The 26,699-nt window shown below is 40.3% G+C and overlaps 1 protein-coding gene across 4 annotated transcripts in view; it reads right to left on the reverse strand.

Moving 5' to 3' along the window:
* RUNX2 (runt-related transcription factor 2) overlaps positions 1-26,699 on the reverse strand; it is a 277,102-nt gene that overhangs the window by 145,201 nt on the left and 105,202 nt on the right. For 2 of the 4 annotated variants that reach the window (XM_006881936.1, XM_006881938.1), the window contains exons 1-2: positions 15,876-16,250; positions 5,767-5,923 (exon numbers count right to left, since the gene is read on the reverse strand). In XM_006881936.1, the coding sequence (XP_006881998.1) occupies positions 5,767-5,923; positions 15,876-16,250 (532 nt within the window). Of the gene's footprint in view, positions 1-5,766; positions 5,924-15,875; positions 16,251-26,699 lie in introns of those variants that run through there. The other 2 variants (XM_006881937.1, XM_006881935.1) reach the window with 2 other exon arrangements.

The following is a 26,699-nucleotide window of genomic DNA, read 5'->3' on the forward strand; positions in this document are numbered from 1 at the left end:
AGTTCCTAAAATCTGTTTAAGACACACATCATTTGTTACTGAGTATATATAGTTTTAAGTCTCGTTGGCTATACTTTCCCATGGCCACAGAACTTTAACACACACACATCACACACCCCAACAACAACAACAACCCCAAAAAAAAACACGAGGGTAGGAAAAGACAGAAGTAAAAAAGGGGGATGGAGTAGAGATGGTTTCTACTGATTAGAAATCTATTCTGTGAAAACTACTTCTTAGGCAAATCTCATTTACTCCTCCTCTGTGAGTTTATAATTTCCCACGTTCTTCCCCCCACTCCACCACCATGACCAATTTTATAAATGAGGAAACAAGCCCAGAAAGGCTTAGCCGTTTACTCAAGGTCACTTTAATAACAAGGATAAAATCAGGATCTAAACCTAGACTTTTATTTTTAATTAGTAGTTGATTTATTTCTAGATGTATAGCAGTAATATATAGGGCAGGATCATTAAAACATCTTATCTTTAAAGGATCATATTTCATCTATTACATATTGGATTGGTTTAAGCAACTGAACTCTGGTGGAGAACATGAGGTTTCGTGGGCACAGATCTCCAGGTCTGTCTTTCTAGTCTGTCTTAGTCTGGAAGCTCCACTAAAACCTGTTTAGCCTCCCCCTAAGACTACAGCTTCCAGTGGGAGGAGGTGCTTGAGATGCATTACCTAGGAATTGAACCTAGGTCTCCTGCATGGAAGGCAAGACTCCTTCCAATGAACATCCACTGTTCCTTTAGCAATATCCTTGGTAGGGGATGGTGAGTGGACTTGGACTTCTAAGTGACTTTGTGCGAGCTCTGGTGGCCTAGTGGATCAGGAGTTGTACTGCCACCCCCAAGTCAGGTAGTTCAAATCCCCCACCTGCTCTGAAGGAGAAAGACAGGCTGTCTCCTGTGCAATTTACGACCTTTAAAAACCCACTGGAGGGTTAACACTGGCAGATTCCAACTTAACAGTACATAGCAACAACAGTAATGATCTGAGTCCCAGTATCTTTAGAATTTCTAAATAACTTCTGAAGCTTGACTATAAATTTATCTAAACTTACTCTGGAGATATTTTCATTTTAACCCTTTATAATTTAACTAGAATGTTCAAAAGTCATCTGTGCTTCTTCTAAGCTCAAGGAGATACTTGATGTAGGAACAAAGAGCAAATAATTACAAGTTGATCTTTCAAATAGAAAGCATCCAAATATTCACTGCAGAACCAGTTTTTCTATAAATACTTTGTAAAGAGGGGGGTTTTTAAGAGGAGGAAACAAGTATTTAAATATTAAGTATTATAAAAAGAAAATCCTAATGATCAAGATATTTTTAAACAATATTTTAAAAAAATCAAAATGTTCCTTCCCCTCCTTCCCCCCCTTTTAGAAAAAACACATGAATGTAATATTGGAGGAACACTCAGAGACTATCAGACAACTGGGTAATTGGTTCTACTTTATGATCACAATGAATTTCCTAATTCAAATGTCTCTTTGAGTGTCCATGGCTTTGTCAAGCAAAAAAAGTCAAACAAAAAAAAAATGACGTTTTTCAACTCTCAATTTTTAAATCAATATCCATAAATGATAATAATAGTCTCTAAATCTTAAAAATGAATGTTCTCACTTGGGGAACTAGCACTCAATAGATAACAGCATTATATATGGCTTTGCTTAGGAATTCATTTTATGGAATGTTTGCAAGTCATATACTTTCTAATCTAGATATAGGGAACTGTCATTAGTAGTCATTCCAACTTGTTCTAAGGAGTTTCTAGGAAGAGACAGAGGGGTAAACAAGAATTATATCCTAAACTGACTGACTGTAAATTAAAAGTAGCATGCATAGATCATGATCAAAAGAGGGAACATACAGAACAGAATTTTTAATTGTCATGGACTATAGACATTCTGCAGCCATAAAATGAATAAGCTTCTAAAATATATTGTTCTGAAATAATTTTTAAATCTTCAACAAGCAAACAAAAATCTCCTGAAGTCTTCTTAAAACTAAACAGTAACAGTTTCACTTAATTAGTAAAAAAAGTCTGCCTTGAGCATTACACTCTTTTAACAAATTGACAAGAGCAACTCAAAAGATTAAACTAGAAATCTTAGAGGGAAGTGAGTTTATATTAATGAAGGAGAAAGTTCACAAAAAGAGAGTGAGAATATTTCCACAATATAAATAATGTAATTAATGTCACTAAATCACTTATGTATAAACTGTTGAATTGCTTTATGTTCTGCTCTGTAAGGGGGAGAAGTAGTATATATGTCAAAAGAAAGCAAGCATACCAAGAGAACTAAAGGCCAAGTAATTTTAAATATTTCTGTTTAAAATATAAAGAAAAAAGAAGACAATTAAAAACCCTAAGTTACTCTTAATGCAATTTTCATTGATGCTCTCCTTTTGTTCCAAAGCATTTCAAGTTGTGCTCACTCATCAAACAACTCATAAAGTCAAAGTGAGGAGGATGTGACTCCTTTACATATATGACTATTTTTTTTTATTTCTAAGGGCTTATATAGTTTTACCATCAAAAGAAAAAAATCATAACATTTGTGGAACTTGGCATTTTTTTTAAAATGCTACTGAAAATACAAAGGGGAAAAAAAACCCAGAGCTGAAAGCAATATGATGGCAGCAGCATGTTGATCCAGACTTAATAATGTAAGAGAAATGTAGAAGTGTGAAAATCAAAGAGGAAGCTGGAAAGAATCTGTTATAAAACAGGTCAGGTACACAAGCAGGTTAAAGAGTTTCCTGCCACTGAAATACTGACCCCTTCTCTCCCCCTCCCCCCGCCCCGCCCAGGTGGTATCTCTTATCAATGTTCTCAGTCCCTTTTTCCTCTTCATTTCAACTTGATATCATTATCATTCCCTTTCACGCAAGGTTATATTAGTAATAGAAAAGTCTATCATTAGTGATAAATCAATTTTTTCTTTCTCTCTCCACCCTCTCTCTAGCCCCCACCCCCACTCAGGTCTCGAAGACAAGTCTGGACCAATTTCTCCATCCTGCCTCTGGCAGCAGACTGTAGCATTTCAGATCCTCCACCAAGTCCCAGCTGCTTCAAAGGAAAAATCCTACTTTCTTCAGTTAAGATCATAAGAAATATAGGGGGAGGGGGTCAGCTCTGTTTGGACATAATTACACTTCATCAAAAGAAGCTTTCTTCATCTTCCATGCGTGAAAAGTCTGCAAGCAGTTAAGTCTGTCTTTTTTTTTTTTTTAAATATAAAAATTGCTATTTGGGAAACCAGCCAAAACTCAGAAAGCCAATATAGTAAAACAGTGCACACCCTTTGTTTCTCTTTGAAGTTTCTTAAATAAATATGTTGAGGGTTTACAAAGTACACTATCACTTTGCCATAGCTTCTACTCAGATTGATCAGAGAAAATGTATGCAACATCTATATAATATAAAAGCAAGATAAATGAAAACACTAGCTGGAATCTGTAAAGTAAAAAAGTACCTGATCCTTGAAATATTGCTCAAATCAAAAGTAAAATAACAGTCATTATTCTAGTAAAAAAATAAAATCATAGTAATTAAGAGGATAGCTGGAATTCAGATCAACAGGTAAATCATTATGTTTAAATTTTCTTCTTCAGTGACACTAAAAAGAAGAAAAACTTTCAAGTGTACTGTAGACCCCCACCAATTACTGAGGGGGAAAATATAATTAATGTACACACATATCTAAAGCCCAATTAATCAATAATAAGATAGGATATGTTGGGGATTTTTGTTTTTTGTTTTTTTTCTTTTCCTGAAAGCAAAGTGCATCTAATTTCTGTGCTATCTCCTTAGTTTTCATTCTATCAAAGGCTCTGGGCCTCATTTTATTTCAAACCACTTTTCAGTGACAGTAGCTCATTAGCATGCATTTTTTTTAAGCTAAAAAGAACAACTTCTTGGCCCTGTTCCTAGAAAGTAAACTAAAACTACTCATCGGAAACAGGCTTGCTTGAATTCCCCTTATCAGTTTTTTACAATGGTAATAATTTGACATCTGATACAAACTCAAGAACAATTATTTGGACCTGTTTTAAAAACTAGTGTTTTTCATTTCCTAAGCAAACCTGGGAGTTGTAGTGATTCCATAGGATTTTATAATTATGTCTCATAATTATATATTTTTAGGTATTTCACTTCAGTCCTACAATAGTCTTTCTCTTAAGGGGGGAAAAAACAAACCCACCGAACTTATTGCCATCACTTCTGACATATTGAGAGATCCTATAAGACAGAGCAGAATTGCCCCATACGGCTTTCAAAGTTGTAATCTTTATAGAATCTGGCTGCTAGCTCTTTCTTACTTGGAGTAGTTGGTGGGTTCAAACTACCAAACTTGGGGCTAGCTGTCAAGTGCTTAACCATTGTGAAACCTGGGATCTTTTACTTGCTGTCATTGATGGGTGTCATCAAGTCTAATATGACTCATAGCAACCCAATAAGCAATGAGTCTGAACCTTGTTCTACTCTGTACTGTCCTCATCATCTCTGACACGTGTGAGCCCATTGCTGTTGTCACCTTGTCAGTCTACCTCATTGAGGGTCGTCCTCTCCTTCACTGACCCTCCACTTTTCCTAGCATGATGGCCCTTTGCAAAGAATTGCCTCTCCTAGAAACATGCCCAAGTCTGTGAGATGAAGCTTCACCATCTTTGCCTCCAAGAAGCACTCTTGCTTCATTTTCCCCAAGACATATCTGTTTGTTCTTTCAGCAGTCCATGGGATATTCAGTGCTCTTCTCCAATATCACAATTCAAAGGCACCAATTAGAGAATAAGTTAAAATGGAAGCAACAGATTCAGTAAGTAAGTTAATATATTTCTATTAGATATATGATTACTAATATTTCTTCTGTAGATTAAGTAGATAAAAATGAAAATATTTATTTCCTTAGAGACTTTTAAAAAACTTAATCCCATGGATAAAACACCTGGAGAAACTCTAAAAGGGGTTATTTTCTATTTTATGATCCTTTTAAGTGTTCCTAATATCTGAACATGGTTTCAGATGGTAGAAACCTTAACCATGCAGAAATATTTAAGAGTTCTACCATTCATCTGTCTAGGCAACTCTAATAATCTTTCTAACATAAGAAATATATTATCTACTTATTCACATTAAAAATGTCCATAAAAGATATTTTAGTAATTGTTATTGTGAGAGTAAACTTAACATATGGAGGCAATGTTGTTGTTGTTATTGTTGTTGTTGTTGTTGTTGTTTTTGTTAGGTGTCGCTGAGTTCAGTATGACTCAGCAATCCTACGAATAAAAGATCTGAACCCTGTTCTACCCTGTGTCATCCTCATACTTCCCAACACACAAGAGCCCATTAAGATCATCATGCTAATTGTTCCTGCAACAACTTCACATAAATTAATATTATCAGGAACATGGTCCAAAGCATTCATAATTTTTCCCATTCAAGTTATGTTATTTCATAACATATTCCTCACAACTTCTCTTTTTCTTCTACCTCATTCAAACATATCTAATGAAATTAGAAACTAGATTTTCTAAAACCCTGTTTTAATATTCAACATCATAAAACATGTGGGGGGGAAACCTTAAATACTTTTAAAAACATTCAACTTTCATCTGTGCATATTTAAATAAAATCTTTCCTAATTCTACTCCAAAAAGAATATGCTGATTTGTATATAAACGAATCTACATCTCATCAGAGGATCCAAATTTGTTTACACTGTTGTCAATATTAAAATCAGAGACCTACCTCGTCCACTTCGGCCCACAAATCTCAGATCGTTGAACCTTGCTACTTGGTTTTTCATGACAGCAGAGGCATTTCGGAGCTCAGCAGAATAATTTTCATCATTACCCGCCATGACAGTAACCACAGTCCCATCTGGTACCTCTCCGAGGGCTACCACCTACATAAGACAGGAATCACAGCAGCAATCAGAAACATGGCACATCAGAAAGGCTTATAAATTGAGAATACATTCTCAATGAAAATGTATCTTATCAGGACTCAGTGTTCCAGTCCAGTAATGGCAGTCAGAAATGAAGCATCTGTTTATAGGCTATGATGCCACTTCAAACAGGCCAACATTTTAGGGTCCACCCATTTCAAAAGCAGGTGAATGTTTCCTTCATTTGTTGTTAGATTCTTCATAGAATGCATGTACATTTTTATTAAATCCCCATGTTGAGTTTTCCATAGGAATCAGACCACAGAAGGAAAACTGCAGATTGCATCCTACGTATTAAGGCATTGTGTATCTGCAGCCTGGAGAGCCCTGAAGTGTGGTCTCCTCCAAATCCAGGCCAAAGGATAGAAAGTCTGGTCAGTTGTATGGAAGGAGACTTGTAAGGAGACTTGGTCAAGTCCCTGACAACATGGAGCTCCAGACACAGTGTGGTGTGTGGAACTAGCATCTGTCTACACTTTCAGCTCGATATTCAGCTGTAATCTTACTACAAATTACTCAGCAGTAGGACCAGTGGAATATCCAAAGCTATCAAGAAGGTTAAAGTCTAGGGGCAGAGTAAGGATATATCTCTACCAAGCTGAAAATAATCAATGAGTGATATTGATAGAAAGTATGTAACTGTACATCTAGCTATCCCACAATCTTTTTACCTTTTTAATATAATAGTCTGAAGCAGATTAATTCAATCAAGTAACGAGTACAATTAATTTATCCTTGAGGGGAAATAAGCTCTTATTATCATCCTAAAGATATGGACTACAATTTTAACCCAAGGGACTCTGGTGTCCTACTCTAAAACATGTTGCACTACTAACCCCAAGGCTAAGTGTCTGCTGTGGCCCTAACCCACCAGATTTCTGTAGAACAAAGAAGGGCAATCTCCTCCTGTTACAATTTCCAGCCTTGGAAACCTAATGGAGAGTCACCAGGACTCAGAGCAGTAGCCAACTTGTGCCCAAAAAAAGGAATGTTGGCAAAGATCCTTCACTGTCATCTTTGTGGCTGTTGTTCTGTACCATCAAGTCAGAACTGACCCATAGCGGACCCTCCTGCGGGTTTTCAGAGGCTGTTAATCGCAGGGGAGGAAACTGCCCATCCTTCTCTCGCAGAGCAGCTGGAGGCCTCGAACCGTGTGCCTTCAGGATTGCACTGCAGCTTCTTGCCACTGGGCCACCTGAACTCCTTACTGTCATATAGAAGCCTACCATTTTCTATTCATTACCAAGGCCCTTAAAAACAACTTTGTCTCTCAATGCATTTCCAGGCTCACATATATTCAGATTGTTTCCAACTCTTCCACCTCAGAGATGCTCTGCTCTCACAATAACTAAGCAATGGTGCCGGCTGGAATATCCCACAGCTTTGTGACATCACCTGTGTTTGCTTGTGGGGATGGCAAACACCCACCTAGCCTTCTTGCCTCAATAGAGCTGCTCCTTCCTCTGACAAGACTTTCAGAAACGTAAACCTAAACATTAATCCCCTGCTCCCAATAAATGTTGTACATACTCTCATTAAAGCAATTTTTTACAGTGTAATAAAAAACAATACTAAGATCATAATACTTTAAGGAAACCTGGTAATGCAATGGTTATGCACTCAGCTGCTAACTGAAAGGTGTGTAGTTAAAACCTACCATCAGCCCAGGGATGTTCTACTTCCACAGCAGAAAACCCTATTGGGCAATGCTCTGTCATCTGGTCACTCAGAGTCAGAATTAATTTGACTGATGACATACAACTATATAGTTTTATTTTAGGGCTGAGCTTCCCTCATCCATAAAACCAACCTACCTTAAACAGTACCCTCAACTAAATCCTCTGCGGTAGCCAGGAGAACAACCAAACAAACAAGAAGCTTGTTAATTCTTCACTTTTGTTTTCCTTTTGGGCTGTTTTGTGAGTTCATCCCTTCCTCTGGCACTCTGTCATTTAGCTAGACATCATAACGCATTCCTTGAATTAGTCTAGCACTCATCTTCTACAGTATCCTCATCTCAGTGTACATATATTCATGATCTACATACACTTTTTAGGGAGCTCTTTTGCCCTCAAAGTTAAGGAACTGTGTGGCCAATTCAAGGTGTGCAATTTTGATTCATCAGTTGCTTCGCAAGAGAAAGATAAGCCAATCTCCTTCCGTGCATTTTACAGCCTCTGAAAACCCAAAGCACGTCAGCTGTGAGTTGGTTCTGACTCCACAGCACATAACAACGTAAACACCTTCCGACACACTATCAGCTAGACCGACCAGGCACTCACTTCTAGGAGTTCAGATGAGAGACTCCGGTGCCCTAGTGGTAAGAAGCTTCACTGCAATCCCAAAGGTATGCCTTTCTAATCCACCAGTGGCTTCTTGGGAGATGGATGAGCAATTTTGCTTCCTGGAGATTTACTGCCTCTGAAAAACTGCTGGAGGGGCAGCTGTGTGTAGATTCCAACTTCGTAGCACACAGCAACAATAACAATGTAGAGACAACGATTTCCTATGAAGGGAAGGGTCTTCATCTGTCTTGCTCACTGATATGTCCCTCGCTCCCAGAAGAGTGCCTAGCCCAAAGTTCTTGAGAAATACTTTCTAAATAAATAAATAGAAGAGATCCATAAAGACCACACCCAGCAGTTAGGGTCTACCAGCCAGAACTCTGAAGAAACTAGCTATGTTTAAATTAGCATCTCCTATAACAATGCGTCCTGGCTTCAAATTACTTTTCTGATAATTTTCCAGTTGAAAGAATCATGCCAACTATCCTTTTTCTGTAGTATAATTATTCTTTCCAATCCAAGAAGTCTCCTAGATCAAAGATAAACCCTTGAGAACATGCCTTCCTCCCAAGAGTCCAACAACCCTGAATACTTGAACTAATTAATACCTCAAATGAGAACTAAATATTAGTAATGATACACTCCAGATAAGAAGCCCACGTGTTGCAATTACTAAGTGCTCAAATGCTAATCAAATGGACAAGCAGTTCAAACCCATCAGCCCTTTCAGAGGAGAAAGATGGGGCCATAAGCTTCCACAAAGATGTACAGCCTTGGAAACCCTACGGCATAATTCTCTTCTGTTCTACAGAGTCACCCTGAGCCAGACTTTGATTTGATGGCAATGGGGTATGGGTATTCCTAATGGAAGCAATGTGCCTTTTAGGACAGTATTTCAATTGCATATTTACAAAAAATGTGAACATTTGGAAATGCCAAAATAACTATGCTTGCCAGTATTCATTTGAAACTTTGGCATTTTGTACACTCTGCATATTGTATTCTAACACCTGCTGTGTGGCGTTCTGTGTCAAACTGAATAAGTAACCAATAAGCATAACAACGAAAGCAGAAGAAAATTTGCGCCTTTTAAAAGACAATAAATGAAAAAAATTTAAGGGCCTACTTTTTTATTCTCTTTTTTTACCACTTCTTTGCTTCTATTAGGTATCTACTATGAACTTGTATAAGAAACTTCCTCTCTAGAAACAAGTTTTACAACATATATTAGAAATAATACTACTTTAAAAAATCTTTAAAATGTATAAGATACTTCATAATGGAAGAGTATAAATGGAATGGTGTACTTTTTAAGACCAGGAAGCCAAATAGTGTTTATTCAGCTCAAAGTTGGCTGTATATTAAACACAGACTCTTTTTCCTTTATTTTTACCTCTCTGTATCTTCCCCCTTTATTTAGTGTTCTCCTGGTCATGCTTTATTATGTATTGCCTGCGCTTTCACTCATTTTAAGCATGGAATTTTATTTTTAATCCCTGCCAAAGGTTTCAGTTTGACATGTAATTGTTCACTTCATGTCCTGAGATGTTCTCTGGTGGTGCTAGACAGATCCAGGATGATTGCTGGGTTTCACTCGAGTATGGCTAGAATTCAGAAAAAAAACAAAGAAATTCGTCCTATTATAAAAGTTTTCAAGAGCTCTGGGACATTATTATTATTTTACTGCATATTTTTAACATAATGGATATTTTTCAGTTCGAAGAAAAGGAAAATTGGTTCAATATGGGAAAATATGAAAGGAAAGAGTCCCTAAGAGTAAAATACATAAATTCATTTTATTTTGCTTAAGCAGTATAATAATGGCTATATTAAATACTGGTATGTTTTACGTATTACATTTAATAACAAAAGAAGTAGACAATCACAAATTGTATGAGCCTTCCATGAAGCTTAAAAGATGGCCTTTTTAAAAAAACTGCTAACTAACACCATGTTGTCTCTTCTGTTATGGCTGAACTTTATTTTAATTGCTAAGTATATAAGATTTTCCCCTTCTATTTACTCTGTCAAGTGAGACTGCTCAATATTTTCCTGAAGAAAATAAAAAGGGACACAGTTGTACTGCATTTTCCTTTATGTAATTCTAAAGTATAATTATATGTTTGAAGATTAATTTTTTAAAAAAATCTCTGAGGCTAAAAATGTTTCCCTTGAATATCCTCAACTGTGTTTATCTAAAAAGTTAAAAAAAAAAACCAACAAATTTTTCACATTTCATCTGCACCAAACCCAAGAAATCAATGGGGGGAGAGGTGGGGGGAAAGTTTTACAATTTAGAAAACAATAGTTAAGGTGGAGGGGAGGAGGGGAACCTGTTTAACTATTAGGAATAAGCATGAATTAAAACTGAAATTTGTATCACCTAGTAAAAAAATACTATATTATTCTATAGAGTAATATGTGATGAAACCGAACAATTAAATTTCTAGGTGTTCTTAAAATATTAAATCTACAAATTCAAGACACATCAGGTGAATGGGAAATCATTTCCTGTCCTGACACCTAAGAATAGAGAAAGAAGGTGCTTAACTCAGTACAACTCACTATAACCAGTATCTGGACCACACGACAGCTTGTATAAAATAAACTAAAAGGATCTTTAACTCTAGAAGCTCTATTGAAATTTTGTATGAGACTCCTTATGAGTGTAACTGGGAAGTACTGTAAAAGAGAAGCAATGGAGAATTAACTTAGACCCTTAAAATGTTCTGTAGTCTTAGAATACAGAAGTTAAAATGTCTATGGCATTGCCATGGACAGAATGCTAGTCTTAACTAATCAATAACTCTTGCAGGCCAATGTCATTGGGCACTTTGTACTTAGAGTATAATTGAAATATAATTACTTTTAAAGACAGAATCAAACCAAATCCTCGTATTCACTAGAAAGGTGAGATCGTGATTGCAAAAAAGGCAAATATTCTATTCTATAGTAATGATTTTAAAATAATTTTCAACTCATAAATGTTCTTTTTTTAAAATTTCAACAAATAGTACATGTAATTTTTAAACTTTTACCCCAAGTTTAGGAAAATTTAATAAAAATACACGCGGGGGGAATAAAATGTATTTTTTATGAAGTTCAAAATGTGTATCAAAGAAGTAAATTTTGATAGTTTATTCCAATTATGGAGCTGATTTAGATAATCTCACAGTAGAATTTTTAAAGAATACAAATACCAATTCCTAGGGGGTAAACTGAGCAATATATATTCTAGTTGTCTTCAAATACATATTTTGTATTAAAAATGTTAAATATTTCCCATGTAAACATATTTGTCAGTTATCCCTACTCAATCTTAAATTTTTTATTAGAAGTGTAACATAAAAATTTGCCTTTGTAAAACATGAAATCTATTATCATTTGCATAACTTTTTATCATTTTCATCATTTGACATAACAATTCATATTAGTTTAATAAGATTTTATCAAGTTGAATAATTTTTTGGAAAGTCCAAAGCCATTTCCTTCAGACATATTTCAACTCACTGATACCTTATTCAACAGAGTATAAAAACCCATAGGGTGTCTAAGTCTGCAAGACATCAGAGAAGCAAACTGGCACAGCTGTCTCCAGCAAAATTATTGTGGATTCTAACTGCTTACCCCTTGGTTAGTAGTCAATCACTTAAAAATTGTGTCACTAAGGTGTATATATATATATATATTTATACATATATCCTCAGTAAGTTTAATACATATTTAAAAGTGGGGTTTCTTTTTTAACATTGCCAGAAAAACACATGATACTGGTGTGTGAGAGTGTGTGTGAGTGTGTGTGTGTGTGTGTGTGTGTGTGTGTGTGTGTGTATTAACTCACTGTTTTATAACTTAAAACAGCACAACAGACTTGCACTACTTTTAGTTTTAAAATGTACATCTGGACTTAAAATTTCTGCACAGTGTTTCAGCTTGAAGCTATTTAAAGCAACTGGGTTGTGCATCCTGAACACCAGGCTTCAGAGTGGAAATACTGACAGACTCTTGTGGTGCTTCTGGATGCTGGGTTAACATGTTTTCGCCACTATTACTATTTGACCATCAACCAATGAACTGAATTTGCAAATTGCTTGTTTGTCACTAGGATCATCTAGGATCTGGGATCCTCTAATAGTGTACCTTAACTATTTTAAGCTGTCACTGAGTTACACCTGAAAAAAAAATGTTAAAAATATCTATTTCTATTTCCTTGACACCTGGGGGAACTGAGTATCTCAAAACTATAGACCAGATCTTGTTAAAAATACAACACTAATAAACTAGTTTACATATTTTTAAACTGTATGAGTTGGTGTAGTATTTTACATCAGTATAATGCAATTCAAGTCAGTAAAAATGAATTAAGTCTTTTTATGAAATCTCAAAACAAGGTCAGATGAGTAATTCTAATCTACTTATGTCTTAATACAAGACATTGTCCCTATCATAGTGAAACCCTATCTCAAATTAATTTCTCAAAACATACCAACTAATGAATTCATTACCAATCACTATAGCTCAGTGTCACAGGCATAAAATATGGGTTCAGTAGCTATCATATTGATTTAAATGCCAAACTTTTCAACATTGAAGTTCTGTATGTTGTGTTTGTTTGTTTTAAAATGTACCTGTTATCTACTCAACAGCACTAAAATGTCTTTCATACATCGCTCTAAATATGATGGCCAAATCGCTGTCACCACTTTTGAAACTGAGACTTCTTTATATTATTTTTTTTATTACAGATGTATTTGATTATGCAGTAACAGTGCAGTCTACTGCTCTCAGGCAATTACCCGGAATGCAAGGTAAAGAGAGGTTGTTTTCCAACATTCAGATGAAAACAATAAAAACTGTTGTCAAACTCTGGATGACCCAAGTATCTATACCTTTTTTTTTTCAGCAGAGAGAAAAAAACTTCTATATTGAGTGGACCCTAGTTTTCATTCACTATTTCATTTAAAAACTTATGTGAGAGCAGGGAAAGGTCAAGTTTTAAGTTAATTCCATTAATATGAACGAAAATACACCATTTAATATAGCTACTCATTCTCGATGGTTTTATTTATGGCGTAAAAGTACACTGGGTAATTAATAGTCAGTATGACTAACAGTAAACAAAGCAATTTTTTTTCAAGTAATTTAATAGGATGACAGTGAGAAAACCTGAATAGCCAAAATATCTGAGGACAAAACATCTCAAATTAAACTTCATTTTATCCTCTTATCAAAAGGAGAAGAAACAAAAAATCTTTACATTTAAAATGCTCTTGCTCAATATCAATTCTGTACCATTTAAGTTTAAGAGAATAGTTCAGGAAAGTTATATTTTAAACATATTTAGCAGGCAAAACAGTATTCCGAGCAGCAGACATCTAAATTATAACTTTAAAAAGGCGGATTTGTATCCTTATAACCTGACTGTGTCATTTCATTGTCTTAACAAAATAACTTTATCTGAAGTCTTTGTTTTACCCAGATGTTTTCTTTTATGTATGGGAAAACCAAATTTCCATCCTTCCATACAAGTCTCATTTAGAAATTTGGGGGTCCTTGGACAATAAACATTGCAAAAAATACCCTCTTGCGGGTAAATTGAAACGTATTCTGAGCTTTTCCTATTTCAAGGCAGAAAACATCAACCTAAAAAATGGTCGACTTATGAAAGGAGAAATGTGACGGTTAAAAGGCACACTCCCAAGCGCGCGCGCGCACACACACACACACACACATTCATGCACACACATATACATAATTGTTAGCCAAACTGCAAAATGAAACTTGCCCCAGAATGCAACATCCCCTTTCCATAACAATTCATTCAGATTTCTGTTCTGATAGAAGAACTAGCGAGATAACCAGCTCTAATTGCCCCAGCTCCTCTTTCTTTCCACCCCTCCCACACACCGAATCGGAATGGGTGCGTGGGGGGTGTGGGGGGGATGTGTGATCAACAACTAAGAACCGCCAGTGGCCCGTGGGAGTTTGGCCCCAAGGTCCACAATGAAGGAGTTGGCACAATTCCTTTTTTCTTATTTTTGCCTTCCCCCAAGGCCCTGCTTATCTCTTTCTCCATAGACCTAGTGCTCAAGGGACCCAAGTCCACCTCCTCACACTTACTGAAAGAGGGTCAGCAGCATCTTTAAAAAAAAAAAAAAAAATGCTTTTTCTCAGGTCTAAACTCCTGCTCCATCCCTGGAGTCCAGTCTTGGGCGTTTGGACAATCCGATAACCCTTTTCCCTTTCAGCTCTGTGAGCGCCTGGCCTTGGGGGCTCCGCGTCTCCCCCTGGCGAGAGCTGCCCAGGGAAGTTGGGACTTTATAGTGGAGACTCTTAGGACTCTGCGTGAGGCTGCGGACCCTACACGCTCAACCTGCCTAGCCAGCTGCGCCCGCAATTCCATCCCTGACACCAACCTCAAACTAACGGGCCATCTGGGCTTGAGGAGGCCGCAAGGCGCCCAGCGGCCACTCTTAGGCCCCCCGGGGTCGCTCGCTCGGCGCCCACGCCACCACGGCCAGGAGCCAACCACTATCTTTGAGAAGCTGGAGGGAGGGGCGGAATGACTTGCTGGCATTTCAGAACTTAGTAATAAAGCATATCTGCAAAATGTCACCTCCGTTTTCAAGCCTGGCAAACCAAAGAAGTTGCACAGGTTTCCCTCAACCCTTCCAAGAGGGGCGAGGCGGGGAGTGCAGCCCAGGCGGGAAGAGGCGGCCTGAGCTCCCGCCCCCGCCCCCGACCCGCGACCGCTGGCACTCGGGGTCCCGCACCGGGACCCGGAGCTCCCGCCTTGGGGCCAGGGGCGGCCCCGCCTTCCTCACCGGTAACGGATCCCGCCTGGGTCAGCGAACTGAGCAAATGCCCGGGTCTGGCAATCCCTTGACTCCCCAGATCTCCAGCTTTGCCCCCAGACCCTTCAGGACACCGCGGCTGGGGCCTGCGCGCCTTCACTGGCTACCCGCACCCCGCCCCAGGCGTTAACTCAGGGCAAATGCCCCGCGAATACCAGCCCCGAGCCCGAGAGGGACCGGGGACGCTAGGGCTCCAGAAAGTTAGAGGGAACACAGAAACCAGGGGAGGAACGAGGGAATAGGATAAGAAGGGATGGGAATGCGAGAGCATGGGATCCCGCGGAGAAACAGCGCGCACAACTTGCTGTGAAAGGTCGGCTGGGTTACCCAGAAAGGGGTAAGGGGGTCCAGAGGCAAAGTGTCAGGATCTGGCCCCCGGTGAAGGGGGCGGGGTGAGCAAATCAGGGTGAAGGCGCAGAGTGGGCATCTGGGGGCTCCAAAAGAGACGGGAGACGGCTCAGGGGAGTGGGGTGGAACAGAGGCCAGGACGCTTGAGGGGTACCATTTAGGCAAAAGGGGACAGTGGCTAGAGTTAGGCTGCAGTCACAGGTGGGTGAAGGAAGCCAGGTTTGTGCAGCGTGAAGCCAGATCTGCACCCCGTGCACGCCACGGGAATCAGAGTCAGCCGGGGTGCCTCGAGTGAGACCCGCCAAGACAGGAGGCCGGGGTTGGGGGTGTCATCAGAGCCCCTGCCCAGGCGAGTTTGGAGCACCGCGAGTAGGTCCCCGCGGCGAAGGGCCGGGAGCGGGGGTGATGGCTAGAGCCTCTTACCTTGAAGGCCACGGGCAGCGTCTTGTTGCAGCGCCAGTGCGAGGGCAGCACGGAGCACAGGAAGTTGGGGCTGTCGGTGCGGACGAGTTCGGCTGGGTGGTCGGCGATAATCTCCACCATGGTGCGGTTGTCGTGCGGTGGCCGCAACCGAGGGACCGCGGCTGCCGCCGCTGCTGCCGCTGCCGCCGCCGCCGCCGCCGCCGCCGCCGCCTCCTGCTGCTGCTGCTGCTGTTGCTGCTGCTGTTGCTGCTGTTGCTGCTGCTGCTGCTGTTGCGCAGACACCACCGGGCTCACGTCGCTCATCTTGCCGGGCTGCAGGCTGCTGGAGGGGGGGCTGAAGCGCCGGCTGGTGCTCGGATCTACGGGAATACGCATCACAACAGCCACAAGTTAGCGAAGTGGCCGAGGGAGGGGGAGGAGGGTGGAAATGAGGGGCGAGGAGGAGGAAATTGGGGGGGTGGAGGCGAGATGGGGGAAAAGGGATGGAGGTGATGGGGCTGAGGAGGTGAGAGATCAAGTTCGATGGAGCCGACTGGCGGCCCGAGTTTGACGGGGACAAAGTCGTAGCGTAGCAGTCGGCTTGGCGAGCAGGGAGGGAGACCCAAAAGGCACAGGTCTTTGCCAGAGCCTTTGAAACTCCCAGGTGGCAGCTGCGGACGGGCGTGGGGATGCGTTGGCCCGGAGAGGCGGGAGAAGCTTGAGTTGCAGTGGGGTCCCCTAGGGCACCGTGTCCTGGGTGCGCAGACGCCCCCTCCCAGTTCGAGTCCGGCGGTGGCTGGAGTGCAGTGAGTGGATTCAGAAGTGCAGCCCCGGAGCCCACATAGCAGCGCGCCGTCCTCCACCGCCTCGCAGCTGCCCAGCTGTAGGCGGCCGCGCCGCCGCCCGCCCTCGCCGCCGCCTCCCCCCCCTCCCCGGCGGCCGCCGCTCGCCCTGCGCGGGCTGCTCGCTCAGATTCCTCCCGCGGCGGCTGCCGGCCCGGCTCCCCGGCTCCGCTCCTTCCTGTCCCTTCTTTCCTCTCGCTCTCTCACCGCCACCTTCTCGCATCCACTCCCTTCCTGCTGTTTGCAAGGCTCCAGGGCCCCTCGCGCTTCAAGGTGTCTGTCCGGAGGTAAGTCGCGAGCAGCGGGACTCAGGACAGCGGATCTTAAGGCTGCGAATCGCAGTCGCTGCCGCCGCCCGCCGGCCGCGAGAAGGAGCCCCCTGGACGCTGCACGCAGCTTCCGAAGCTTAAGACGGAGGCGGCCCCACTCTAGAGGGATCTTGCCTGCTTGTGGCCTTTTGCCCCCGCCCCTGAGACTAGGGACCCCTCTTGGCCAGACGAAATTGAAGTTTAGACTCCAGAGAGCTGATCTGCCTGTCGTTATTTTTCGTTGTAACTTCAGGAGAGGAGGAAAGAAAATTCTTGAGCGTCTGTGCTGACTTCTCTTCACCCTCCCCACCCCACCCCACCCCCACTTCTGCCGGAGCAGCTCGGGGGGAGAAAGACAAATCTTGCAGAGTTTGAGTTTGGACTTTTTTTTTTTTCTTAAGTGGCACAAAAACTCGGGGGGTGGGGGAGGGAGCATTTGTCAGAATGGGTTTTAGATACACAAATGGGAGACTGAACACTTCTTTTTTAGCATGCCCTCGCTAGAGAAAAAGGATGAGTTTTTAAAACTGTTAGCTTGGTGACTAAAAAAGTTGCAAAAACTCTTGCTGGGATAAAACTCCGCGTTTTCTATGGATTTCTAGATTTTATTTAGTCTATTCTGCATCTAAAACTACCTCTAGTGCCTTAACTATCTTCCCACCGCTCCTAGGGGGGAAAATTTAAATAAAAAAAACCTTAAACTGCTTCAGTGGCTGTTTATTTATGTATTTATTTCCCAATGTGGGTTTTAAAAGCGACTTTGGATCCCCCAAAAAGTTGCGGTTGAGAGGATGAAGGAGCGCGAAAAAAAGCGGCAGATTTTACCTAAAATGTGGTTTTTGGAGGCAGGGATTTCTAATGATTAGGTTTTTGTGGTTTATATATACACGACTCTGGCGAGGGCGATCATTACGCTGATGAGAGTCAGAAGCACGTGGGTGTCTCCGACCAGCCTCAAACTCTGAGCCTTCAAAACAAATCAAACAATGTGCGGCGCCCGCAGAAGCCGGGGAAATCCGCTTGAGGCTATTGTATGTACCCCCAAGAAGGGGGCACGAGGCCGTTTCTCCCGCTGCGTGGCTTGTTCCTTGCTTTTTGTTAAACCGGCTTAAACTTTTCAAAGCTTGGAAGCCAGTTTGCAAAATGAGAACCATTGATTGCCAGAGTTTCAGGTTGCCGGCAAGTATCTGATACAAGAAGTGATTTTTATCAAGTGAAAAAATAATGGCATTTTAAAGGAGAAGTACAATTGTGCCATCATTCACCGGCCCCCTTTTATTTAAGACCGCTCACATACCCATTAATAGGTGTTTTATAGCTCAGTGCAAATATCTCCCCCCCCCCCCGGTCGAATCCTGGGATGACCCTTCCTTTCGGTTTTTAAAGTAGGCTACCCCTCATGGAGCGCGCGCATTTTGAAGGGGCCTAGAAGGGCTTCGAGGGTGTGGAAGCGGGGAGGGGAGTGCCCAAGAGGAGTGTCTGCTGCCTGTAGCGGACTTCAAATAAAAGATTACTTGACAGGCTGTGTTTGCGTCTTGAACTTTTCTCTGCAGGACTGCCCCCGTGGAGAGATGCGCTGGGGACCACTGGAGCTTCGCGGGGGCTGGAGGATGTGCGCTCCCACGCAGCAAAGGATGGAGTTCTATATTCTTCCTCTGTAGGATATTATTTTTACCATGCCTTTTCCTCCCATTCACTCAACTTGCCTGTCCTTTGCTTGTCTTTCTCTTTCCTATTTTTCTCTCCACTTTCCCTCCTATCCCTAAAATCCCCCTGCATATATGAGCCTCTTCACAATGACCTTCTTTCCCACCCACTCGCTTTCCCAAGGCCTCTCTGGCCACTGCACTCTCAAATGAAGCCAAGAAGCAAGTCTTCACACCCCTTCCCCAAATCATCCTCCCTGGCAGACACCAGCCCTGGAGCCGCCAAATATTTAAGACCCACTTCAACGCGATGAACTTGAACGCGCAGCAAGAGCTGAGCCCCGTCTGCGGCGCGTGCAATTTTTAATTATCTTTTTGGTCACAGGAGAGAGCTCTAACCTCGGGCACGGTCTCATCAAACGCGTGCACGCAGGTCTTGCTTCCTCAGCCGCAGGCGGCAGACCCAAGTCGGGAAGCCAAGCTTCCTCATCAAAAAAACCCCAAAACCTCTCCTACCTTGTGTAGTCATTGAGACACACATCCACATACTGGCACCTTTAAAACACAGATACACAGTTTACACGCGAGGATTTTTGTTGTTGTTTTACTTTGCCTTTTGAGAGAACACTTTTATTTGAGACACCTTATTTCATTCTCTGGCTTGTAATTGCCTTTGGTGGTGTTTTTTTAATCTGGGAGCTACTGAGGAGAAGAGGTACTGGAAAGGGTTATATACTCCTCCAAAGGAAGATAGAGATTCTGTAACTATCATAGTGGGTGACATACCCTTGTGGCCTTCTCTGGGGTTATCCTTGCCCTCCCAAGAAGAACACAGAGCGGAGAACATTCAGAAAATTTGAAGATGTTAAGAATAACAATATTTCCAATATGGATGCCAGAGGGACTTTTTAAAATAAGAAATTATCAAATAGTTTGATTATTTGATAATACTCATGAGGACCTTTTCTCTCTTTTGCTTTAAGTATTTTATTCTTTCTTTGTCTTACTGCAAGAGGCCTGTTGTTTTAGATTGCAAAATACGCAGGCCTCAATGGGCGTTTACACTGATGAGGAGTTTTCAAGGTGACTTAATCAATGGGGAGATTATTTATTTTAATTAATCGCATCCGGTAATTTAGTTTTATAGCCTCACTCAGCATCCTTCCTCCATTTCACATTTCAGTGGAAGGAACATAAGCAGCTCTTGGAAGTTACTCAGTTCTCTTAAAATATCCTACAGTTATTTATAATGTGGAAATGAAATTTTCCACTGGATACCCTAACAAAATTTCAGGTATCTGGCAAAGCAGATTTTCAGTCTCCTTTCAAAAATATCCTCCTGCTGAACATTCACACTTTCAACTGGAACTGACTGAGCCTGGAACTGATGATGTCTTGGCTCAAAGTGTTATTTTAAAGGAAGAAAAAAAAATTTATAGACCCTAAATAGAACCTCTCTTGGTAATAGTAGTCACATAGGAAAACCATGAAATTTTACCTCTGTGTATTCTGTGCTATAGTTTATATTATCTCACCCTTGGATTGAGATTTTCTTCTACCTCTAAAATACTCAGAGCAAATAATCTAGTATCTTTCTGTTCAGAAATACTCATCTTCTCATTTCTAGAATATGCCATGTTCCTTGCTTTTTGTTAAACCGGCTTAAACTTTTCAAAGCTTGGAAGCCAGTTTGCAAAATGAGAACCATTGATTGCCAGAGTTTCAGGTTGCCGGCAAGTGTCTGATACAAGAAGTGATTTTTATCAAGTGAAAAAATAATGGCATTTTAAAGGAGAAGTACAATTGTGCCATCATATATTATGCCATAAAAATAACAGAATTGGTTGGTTTGGTTGTGTTTGTTTTTTGTTGTTGGTTTTTGGGGTGTTTTTTTTTCTGAAAACAGGGCTAACCTGAAAGATACAAGCACCATGTTCCCCTCTGTGTTCTCTATTGTTGTGGGGATCATAGCACTCAACCGAATTTGTTCACCTAGATGATATAGATAAATGCTGGGAAACACACAAATTCTCTAAACTGAATCAAGGATAGTCTCACTGCCACTGAGTATGAATTGATTCAAAGCTGACCCTCCATTGGGTTTCCAAGGCTGTAAATCACACAAAAGACTGTCCATTTTTCACCTACAGAGCCACTTGAGTTGTTGTTGTTGCATATCATCAAGTTGGAACCAACCCATATATATAGCTGATCCTCTGGCAGGTATTAAGAGGCAGTTAATTGCACAGGAAGAGATTGCCTATCCTTGTCCTGCAGAGCAGACAGTGGATTCAAACCATGTTCCTTTGGGATTGCAGGACAGCTTCCTGCCATTAGGGTACCAGATATCCCTGCAGAGCCATTTCTTCTTGTTGTTGGGTACTGTCAAGTGGGAACTGACCCATAGCTGACCCCCTGGTAGGGGAGGAAAGAGCCTATCCTTCTCCTGTGGAGAAACTGGTGGATTTGAACCATGTGCCTTCTGGATTGCAGCACAGTTTCTTGCCATTAGGTCACCAGAGTTCCTACTGGTCCCTGGGTTAGCAGCACTCTTCTCTAGGCCACCGTAGGAAATAGGAAATCTATATGGGTGTATAACAATTGAAGAGATTGAAGTAGTATTAGAAACCTTCAAGTCAATACAAGCCTAAGACTAGAAATCCTAGCAGTTACACAAGAAAAAAGAAATAAAGTACATCCAACATGGAAAAGAACAAGTATGATTAGTCACAGCAGACATAATTCTATAAAGAATATCAAAAGATATACAAGATAGCTACCAGTGCTAATAAGTGAAATCTCAGGATCCAAGAGCAACACACAAAAATTTATTGTGTTTCTAGTCAGTAATAAATCAGTAATGAACAAGTTTTTTAAAAGGAATTAAGTAAACAATCCCATTACAATAGCATCTAACACAGTGAAATACCTAAGAATAAATTTAACTAGTGAAGTGAAAGACATATCCACTTAGCTATAAACCATTGCTGAAAGACAATAAATGACAACTAAATAAATGGAAACACATCCTTTGATCATGAACTGGAAAACATGGTTATTGGTAAGATATCAATATGACAGTAGGTAATATAACAATTTCATGAAACTCCTATTACAATTCCAAGGTTGGTTGGTTGATTTGTTTGCTTTATAGAAAATGAAAAGAAAACCAATACCCAAAATATATGGAATTCCAAGGAGCCTTAAATAGCCAAAATAATCTTTTAGAAGAATAAAGTAGGAGGACACACATTTCTCAACTTTAAAACATCCAATTCCTAAACAACATGCCTCTGGAAAATCTATGAACTTAAAAAAATGACAGTAGTTATGGAAAGGCTTCCGGTCTTTTGTTCATAGGACCGCTGTGAGTCCTGCTTGACTTGGTGGCAATCAACAACTGTAAACTTACAGTAATGAAAATAATATAGTACTAGTATAAAGTTAGGCCACTTGACCAATACAATAGAATTGAGAATCCAGGAATAACCCTGTATCTCTATGGACTGTTGATTTTTTAAAAGGATATTAAGTCTATTCAATGGAGTAAGAAAAAGAAGTGAAAAAAAAAAAGTTACTGAAAATGAGCCAGTGGCTTAAATGTAAGGAGTGAAACAATAAAATGTGGAAGAATACTCTTACAGTTAGGTGCTATTGACTCAACTATGACTAATGGTAAGTCTATGAACAACAGATCTGGACCTTGTCCTATCCTTGCAACCTCTTCATAATTTTTGTCTTGTTCAAGCCCACTGTGGTAGTCACTGTGTTAGTCAATGTCTCATCTTTTCTTTCTCTCACCCTCTCTACCTTTCCCATTGTGATGTCTTTTTTCAAGGACTGGTTCCTCCTCAAAGTTTGCCCAAAGTGAGACAAAGTTTCTCCATCGCTGCCTGTAAGCACAACTCTGGCTGCAATTCCTCCCAAAATAGATTTGTTTGCTCTTTTAGAAGTTCACATGATAGTTAATACTCTTTTCTAACACATCAATTCTTCTTTGGCCTTCCTTATTAATTCTTCAAAGACATCAATTCTTCTTTGGTTTTCCCTATTCATTGTCCAACTTTCAGATGCATAGGAAGTAAATGGGAATATCATTTCAAGTGACTAAAGAACAAATTCAAGCCTTGAGTTCCAACAATAAAAGATGCTTTGAGCAAAATCATGAATGGTCCAGGATGAATTAAAAGAAGATGGAAGGAATATATAGTCACTGTACCAAAAATTGACTAATGCTGAAATATTTAAAGAAGTGATATATGATCAAGAACAAATGGTAATATAGGAAGAAATTCAAGCTGCTCTGAAGGAATTGGCAAAAAATAAGATCCCAGGAATTAATAGAATATCAATTAACATATTTCAACATACAGATGCAACCCTGGATATACTCACTAGGTTGTAACAAGGAATCTGAAGGACAGCTATCTGGTCAACTGATTGGAAGAGATCCATACCTTTAATCATTTTTTTTAAAAAAGTGATCCAACAGAACATGGAAACTATCAAAAATTATCACTAATGCCACATGTAAGCAAAATCTTGCTGAAGATTTTAAAAAAAAATTACTAGAACAGTACAGTGACAGAATTTCCAGAAATGCAAGCTGGATTTAGAAGAAGCTGTGGCACTAGGGATATCATTACTAATGTCAGATGGATCATGGCTAAATATAGAGGTACTAAAAGAATGCCTATTTATGCTTTATTGACTATGCAAATGTGACTTTATCTTTCTCCCAAGAGTAGTTGATAGATTTAGTCCCACTAGGATGACTGTTGTTGTTGTTGTTGTTGTTGTTGTTGTTGTGTGCCATTGAGTCATCTGTGACCCACAGTGACCCGTATGTACAGGTCTGAACCCTTCCCTGTCCTGAGCCAGTCTCACTAATTCTGACACACCAACCCTCATTGTCCCAGTTACTTTATCAATCCATCTCATCCGCGATCTTCCTAGTCACCCTTCCGTGCATGATGTCCTTCTCCAAGGACCAGTCTCTCCTGGCCATACGCCCAAAGTATGTGAGACGGAGCTTCACAATGCTATCCTCCACGGAGAAACATGGTTTCACCCTCTCCAAAACAGATCTATTCGTTTTCTTGCAGTCCATGGTATGTTCAAGACTCCTCCAACACCACAACTCAAAGGCATCAATTCTTCTTCTGTCATCTTTAGCTATTGTCCAGCTCTCTGAAGCATAATAAGTAATTGAGAAGACCATAACCTGGATTAGGCACACCTTAGTCTCTAGACTGACTTTTCAGCACTCTGGAGATGTCCCTGACATCAGATTTTCTCAATGCAATTCATCTTTTGATTTCCTGACTGCTTATGTTAAGAGTGTTAATTGTGGAGCTGAGCAAGCTGTAATTGCTAACAACCTCAGTCTCTTCTCCATCTATCCTGGTGCTGCCGGTTGGCCCAGGGGTGAGAATCTTTGTCTTCTTGATGTTGAGCTTCAATACCTATTGAAGGCTACAGTCCCCGTATTAGAAATGGGAAAAGATAGGTATTGGCAAGGATGTGGAAAAATTGGAGCCTTTATGGCCTCTGTATCTCATTGCTGTCAAGTCAGAACTGACTCATAACTGGCCATCTAGCAGGTTTTCAGAGGCTGTAAATCACACATGAAGAGACTTTCTTTTATTTAATTAAATATTTTTTATCATTCATGCATTGTGTATCTTGCATGTACACTGTGTTTTATACACACTTTGATTTCTATTTCATTCATGTATATTTTGGGGTTTTCTCCCTTAGAATCAATCATCTTACTAATTAATTACATTGCAAAAGCTTATACTAGTGAAAGCATGTAAGCCAGCAGCTGGTGGATTCAAACCACCTGCTTTTGGGTTGGCAGCCCAACTCCTTACACACTACGTGGCTTTTGTAGAAAAATCGTTGAATTTTCCCCAAAATGAAATGTCACTAATAATTCTACTCCTAAGTATAAACTCCAAAGAACTGAAAGCAGGGCATGACTGATCCTTAGCACCAATGTTCATTGTAACATTATTCAGTGTATGTGGGAAGAATCCAAGAGTTACCAACAGATGAATGGATAAATAGAATGGGATATATACAGCCAATGGAATATTACTCAGCATAAAGAGAAATTATTTTTTGATACATGCTACATACAACATGGACAAACCTTGACAACTTTATGTTGAGGAAAATAAACCAGAAACAAACAAAAATATAGTATGATCCCCCTTTCATGACAAATCTAGATTAGAAAAATACACAAAGGCAAAAGGCTGAGGAGAGAGGGAACTGGGAGTTCTTGCTAAAGAGGTACTAAGTTTCTGTTTGGAATGATGAGAAATTTGAAAATTGATAGTAGTGATGTTTACACAACAAGGTGGATATAATAAATAACTAATATCACTGGAAAGGCACAGTTATAAATTATAAGATGACTAAATTATGTTGTTGATTGCCGCGGAGTTGAGCATGACTCATAGTGACCCTGTGAACAAAAGGCCTGAAGCCCCTCTACAAACTATCGACGTTTATCAAAGTTCATAGAGTTTCCGGAGGCATGTTGTTTAGGAAGAAGATGACACTCCTGCTTCCAAAAAACATTTCTAATTCATGACACAGTCTTCAGGGCGTGGCAGTGCTAACCCAAGGGCCTTGCTTCTCTGATGACCCGAAGCTGCCAGTGACTCTGCAGCGGAAGATGGCAATCATCTCCTGTGCAATTGACAGCTTGGGAATCCAGTGTAGGGTCAGTTATGACTTGGTTCTGACACTGTGGAAATAATTTGAGATTTTGTTGCTGCTGCTGGATTTTTTTCCCCATTGAATAAAACCTCATGTGAAAGTTCCAGAGTGTTCCATGCCTACCACTGATAAAAAGTGCATAGAGCAGGAGGGAGCAAGGCCAGCACTAGGGAGAGGCAGATGAGTCATTCAAGGGCCGAGTTGTAGGCTGTCTTCAACTGAAATGTTGATTCTCCCCACTCTTGATGAAACTTTTGGTATTAATTCGGATTTTTAAAAGATGTCTCCTTAAAATGGAAAGTCCTTAAGGAAAATATCCTTAATTACGAAAGTAAAGTTTGTGACCTTTGTGTGCCACTCAAAAAAGAGTAATCAATATTAAAACCAAATGGATAACAGCTATTCTAAAGCATAGCTGAGAACATTGAGGAGGGACAGGGAATTTAAGTCAATAGAAATGAACAACTGGAACAGAAATAACAAGAATGTTGACACAATGTGAAGAATTTAACCAGTGTCACCAATCATCATGTCGAGTAACTGGTGATTGGGAATGAGTTTTGCTGTGTATGCTTTTCGCCAACAAAATAAAATAAGGTATTGTTTTTCAAAAATAGAAAATTCTCAAACCAGCAACCAAACTTGTGCCCTGAAGTCATTTTAACTAAATGAGTAGGGACGTGTCACTGCAAGCATTGTAGCCTTTTAAAACATTGTCTATATGAGATTCAGTTGTCAACAGTAACTCTAAAGTATGCATGGGAAGTTTACGGGAGGGGAGTCTAGGTTACAGGTGGTGAAACAATATGTGCAGAGATAGTGCGAACAGTGGCATAATGTGAGGAATGTAACCAGTGTTACTGAATAGTACATCGAAATAATAATATTAGTAGGATAGTAGTACCAATAGTAGAAATTGATGTAAAGATGTACGTACTGTTGTGTATATTTTCACTATAATGAAAATTTCAAAATATACTTTATATTGTTTACTAGGGTTTTTTTACTAGCTTCCTAAATTTTGTGCCCCAATGAAATGGTTCACTCAAATCCTCCATAATCTTGGTCCTTGCTTTGTATGTACACAGACTTACAGAGTAATTCTGGAAAACTCTGCTTCATTACCAACATTTTTCTCTCTTTTATATACTACTGAATGAATGCAAAAGAACTCTGGTAGTATGCTAGTGAAAGTTAGATGCTAACAAAAAGGTGAGTGGACCAGTGCTCGCTTCGGCAGCACATATACTAAAATTGGAACGATACAGAGAAGATTAGCATGGCCCCTGCGCAAGGATGACACGCAAATTCGTGAAG

Source organism: Elephantulus edwardii, unplaced genomic scaffold (assembly GCF_000299155.1).
Source record: "Elephantulus edwardii isolate Elephantulus edwardi_28Jun2011 unplaced genomic scaffold, EleEdw1.0 scaffold00017, whole genome shotgun sequence".
Taxonomy (NCBI): domain Eukaryota; kingdom Metazoa; phylum Chordata; class Mammalia; order Macroscelidea; family Macroscelididae; genus Elephantulus; species Elephantulus edwardii.